The sequence below is a fragment of the Limulus polyphemus genome, unplaced genomic scaffold (assembly GCF_000517525.1).
Source record: "Limulus polyphemus unplaced genomic scaffold, Limulus_polyphemus-2.1.2 Scaffold2510, whole genome shotgun sequence".
In the NCBI taxonomy this organism is placed as follows: Eukaryota; Metazoa; Arthropoda; class Merostomata; order Xiphosura; family Limulidae; genus Limulus; species Limulus polyphemus.
In genome coordinates this window covers 115,059-120,449 of record NW_013668120.1, presented here as the reverse complement: position 1 = coordinate 120,449, position 5,391 = coordinate 115,059, and the positions used below count along the sequence as shown (strand labels likewise).

The following is a 5,391-nucleotide window of genomic DNA, read 5'->3' as shown; positions in this document are numbered from 1 at the left end:
AAGGTGACTTTATTCAAACTGAAACCTTGTACAAGGGTTTTAAATACTGGTATCCAACTTTAATCTATTTTGTACTTACTATTCAAGATGTCTTCAAGGTGACTTTATTCAAACTGAAACCTTGTACAAGGGTTTTAAATACTGGTATCCAACTTTAATCTATTTTGTACTTACTATTCAAGATGTTTCAAGGTGACTTTATTCAAACTGAAACCTTGTACAAGGGTTTTAAATACTGGTATCCAACTTTAATCTATTTTGTACTTACTATTCAAGATGTTTCTTACGATGCTAAAAATTCATAGTACCACAAAAACTTAACTTTTGGAAAACAACACAAAGTCATAACCATGCTGATCAGCAATGAATACTGAATCCATATTTTACTTGTATATTCTTACCAAACAATGGTAACAAGCATGGCAAAATTTATCATTAACACTATAACAATGACACATTGTTTATCATAACTTGATACTCTTTGTTTGAGTTTAACTAGCTTCAATCCTAAAATAAGCAAATATTTAGATATAAAGTTAAAAATTCGGAAACTTACAATAAAAATAGAAGAAAGAACTCAAATTTGTTTAAAATCTATTATCTTATATTTTTCAATGTTTCAAACTAAATTGTTAAGTGATGTTCGGGTTAGTGAAAATAATAAAATACTTATGAAACAACTTCAAAACAATTTTTTTTTTATACGAGATGGTCCAAAAGTGTATTTCCTATTTTAAAATTTGATGTATGTTTGTTTGTAGATAAGCACAAAGCTACACAAAGGGCTATCTGTGCTCTGCCCACCATAGGTTTAGAAACCCACTTTATAGAGTTGTAAGTCTGCAGACATATTGCTATGCCTCTCGGGGGCTTAAAATTTAATCATTATATAACTAAGGACATACAATCATGTAGTTTTCAACAACTTATAGCCCAACTCAAACAGTCTTCTATGTGTACACCATTAGTGGCTCTCAACAAGTTTAACCAGCATTTGATTTCAGCCAATGTTCACTTTAACATGTCTATAGTTACAGTGGGGATGGTATTTATTATCTTGGTCTTTAGCTCCATAATGTTTGCTATAGGTGAGCAATACACTATGTCCTTAACATACCCCCAAAGAATGAAGTTAAGTAGAGTGATGTCTGGTGAATGCAGAGACCGTGGAATTGGCTTACCCTGACTAATCTATTACATTGAGTCTTTTCTTGCATGGTTGCTATTTCACAGGATAACATAACTCATTGGAGTGAAAAAAAACAACAACATGACAATAGAAAACTGTTTACTTGCCTACAAGATGTTGAAAACTGCATGGTTGTATTTATTTGGTTATTTATGATATTTTAAAAAATGAAAGACAATTTTGGACCACCCTGTACTTACAAAGTAAAAAAAAACAGAAAAAAAGAGAGAGTTCATTAAATAAATGTCCAATCTTATTACCGGTGTTTAAACTCAGAGTAGGCATAAGCCAGCAGGTCAGCTAGACCCCCACTACCCCTGATGACAACAACTGGAAACTGTTTCTTTAGATGATCGAGAATGAATCTAACAGAGTCATACCCTCCCTGTATCAATATGGCAACCACGGGGACTTCACTTGAACCAAAAGTACCTTTGTTGTATGTTGTTGAAACTATAAAACAAATACGAATCACTTAGTCTCAATCTTTCTCTATCAACAAACCATCTTTAGTTGTTTTTTTTAAATATGATTTCAAATATTAAAAGAAAATGATTTGGATTATCTAATTTAAAACCAAACACCAAGATAAATTTGTTAAGAATTCTTATACATACACCAAAAGGTTTAATGTTCAATTCACGTAAATTGTGTGTACTTATGTTTATAGTATAACGTGGGTGTGTGTGTGTGTTCGTGTATATATATATATAGACACTGAAGTAACGCTTTCCATGGGTCATGTTCCAAGTCCACTGTTGCCCTTGAATCTACTTGCTCCACTGTTGATATAGTTCAGTTTGATGAGCAAAGATTTCACTTCTATTGCTCAACACTGCAATTTTGATTGTAACAAGCTTCTGTGAAGGATGGCAAGGTGCATTTGAAATCAATCTTGACAAACTTCAACTTTAAAATCTTTCCTTATTACACATATTGCTGTTTTATTGCAACAACCTTTCGGGTCACAAGATTTTCTTTTGCTGCCCCCTATTGATTTGGAATATGGTTTCAAAGCCCACTGTTGTTGTCCACATTTGTTTGGAACATGGTTTCAAAGCCCACTGTTGTTGTCCACATTTGTTTGGAACATGGTTTCAAAGCTCACTGTTGTTGTCCAAGATGGTTTGGAATGTGGTTTCAAAGCCCACTGTTGTTGTCCACATTGGTTTGGAATGTGGTTTCAAAGCCCACTGTTGTTGTCCACATTGTTTTTAAATAGGGTTTAAAAGTTTACTGTTGTCCACAATGGTTGGGGATGTGATTTCAAAGCTCACTGTTGTTGTACACATTGGTTTGGAATGTGGTTTCAAAGACCACTGTTGTTATTCTTAGTACCTTAGTGTTCAAATTTTTCAGATCTGTGGAGAACACTACAGGCTCCCTTCTGTTAGATGTTTTTCTTTCTTTATCATCAAACAATCTTGTTAATTAAATATCCTTCCTTAATAAACCAAACTGTAGCAAAATTGTTATGGAATATGCTTTGAACCATACACAGGTAACAGGTCATCCCTCGTGCCAAACTTGCATATCTGGTAACATGCTACTGAATTAGCAGATACAAATCATTCCTAAAAAGCACTATTGACCATCCACATAATAACTAATAATAAATACAAATTGTTGACTTAATTTAAATCCAGTGTCAAATGGATTAGCTTCATCACATGCAAGTCATCACTATGAAAAAATTTAATTTTTTATTTTCCATGCGACTTCTAGTGCTAGATTAAACGTATGTGTGATATTTCCAAGATCTAAATATTAGAATTTTATTTGTCTAAATACAAACTAACATTTCTGTATTTGTTTTGTTTCTTTAAATGCAACATTACTTCCAGTACTATTAATTCTAAAAAAAAACCTGCAAGCAAAAGAATATATGACACAAGTCTAACACACTACATCTGCTGTATTCAGTGCCAATGAGGCCTTTCAAATTATACCAGGTTTCGTCAGGGATGGCTAGGATACGATAGACGACGTAGTGAATCAAGGTGCTTTACATATATCACCAGTTTCAGGAACGACAAATTTTATGGTACAAACCAGATAAATCAAGCGAGTTGTAATTATTATCACTTTTAATTTATTTACTAATTAGCTTTTATAGTAAGAATTAATAACACAAAATGATATAATAATTATGACATTCTTTGTCAAATATTAATTTATCACATTTATTACTTGGTGTATGAATGTTATCATTTAAAGTTTTTGACACTATCATTTTAGCACGAGGGACAGTTTCAAGCTCATTAGAATGCACATCATAAAGTTTAAACAATTAAGCCCACGTTTGATTAAACGGAAGGTTCCATGTCACCTTGTTTTTGTTCATCAGTTTGCTGAGTTTCCAAAGCAGCTGCCAAATACTGTTCAAATCGAAGTAGAAAATAGTTGATTCCTGTTTTAGCGATAGTGCCATCATTTACCACAACAAAGTGAGAGTGATACGTGTTGAGTTCGTACTTTTCGTCTTCAGGAATATTTCCCTCATTTTCTATCATCACTAAATTTGTCTGAAAAAAAAACCAATATATAAATACCTTAAACTACACACTTTTAGTTATAACTCTGCAGTTTTTACACAGAAAAAAAAAGGAATAAAATACTGTAGGTGATCATGACAAATTTTGTTTAAGAGCATCTAGCAATAAATGGTTTTCCGAATATATAAAAATAAAGAGAGTTGTAGAACTTCATACATTGTAAGAATTACCATAAGCTCTTGTGTACTTTTCCACACATAGTGGCCTTGTACCCCACTGATGAAACATTCCATCAATATTTAACCCCTAGTGGACATATTTTTGGAAGTTCTAAAAGTGCTCTTGTAACTGGGAAAAGGTCAGATGAAGACAATAAGCATAACTTTTGATTCATTACTATTACCGTGTGGTAAATAATGGATATACCAATACATTTGGAACAGTATAATGTAGTTAAATCATAACTCTACCAATGCTACTTCTCCCACAGAACTCCGCCTACAACCCCTTTACAAAAAAATATTGAAATTTTAAAATATATGTTATAAAATACCAAATGTATGTGCAGTTCAATACCTACATTTGGTAAAAGTAAACTCATTAAAACTCGTTAGAAACAAGCCACCATAAATAAGATCTAATCAAAAATAATAATAATTACCTATAGTTCATTAAAATCCATCTAACTCAGAACACTGTTTTTTGTCTACCTCTATGATAGCATACCTACATGTAAAACATCTAGTATATTTAAATTTTATCTACAATATCCTTAGATTAAAACAAATGATAGTAAGAGAATGCACATTCCATTAACTTATACCTTACACAAGCATTGACACAATACACGATATTTTGTTTTATGTGATAATTTTATTACAGGATAGTGATTTATCAAGATATCACAATTTTACTTACAATCTCAAAAATAAAAATAATGCAACATTTAAAGGACAATAAAATGATGATGTAGTTCTATGCAAATTAATATTTACAAGTCTACAGAGAAAATATGCCGAGTTCTGGTACTACAGAGAAAATATGCCGAGTTCTGGTACTACATAGAAAAAAATATTTTATATCAAAATTTGTTTTAATATTGAAGGTTATTGAACATAAAGTGAAGCAGAAATATCAAGAGATGGTTTTGGACATTTTTTGTATGAATTTAACCAAGTAACCAAGCAACCTATGCTGTCAGTTTTAAGTCGGTTGAAAAATTTGTGTAGTTTGTTTTCTTAAATATCACCATTGTCTTTTGCTTCAATTTCTGTACAGTTTTTCTTTCAGTTTCAAAATTGTTTTTATTTACTGTTCACATACATATATTTTCAATTTTTTCCACTTCTGTCATCTAAAAATCGTGCTTCAGTTTTGTTTATCAATATATGTTTAGATAGAAGCATAAAATATAGTAAATAAAATTAGTGTCAGTACAACATAGGATTTTTCATCTTGAACATTTTGTTATAGCTAAATATGGCACCTTATTTAGTACTTTTTATGTTTTTTTACATTATTTGTTCTTTTTTCAGTTTCGTCATGTTCCTCTTTTGATTTTTGAACAAATTCTACATTTCAATTAATTTTTTTTTTTCTTTACTTGGGTTATATTTGACTAATGTTACTCAACTGTTTTAGTAGAAAGAGATTTGGCCTTAAAGAATTTTCTCAATATATATATATATATATATATATATATATATT

General features: G+C 31.0%; 1 protein-coding gene across 3 annotated transcripts in view; it reads right to left on the bottom strand.

Moving 5' to 3' along the window:
* The window catches only part of LOC106467158 (protein ced-11-like), a 51,628-nt gene that overhangs the window by 33,291 nt on the left and 12,946 nt on the right, over positions 1-5,391 (bottom strand). For all 3 annotated transcript variants that reach the window (XM_022395291.1, XM_022395292.1, XM_022395293.1), the window contains exons 5-6: positions 3,519-3,714; positions 1,450-1,642 (exon numbers count right to left, since the gene is read on the bottom strand). In XM_022395291.1, the coding sequence (XP_022250999.1) occupies positions 1,450-1,642; positions 3,519-3,714 (389 nt within the window). The remainder of the gene's footprint in view (positions 1-1,449; positions 1,643-3,518; positions 3,715-5,391) is intronic.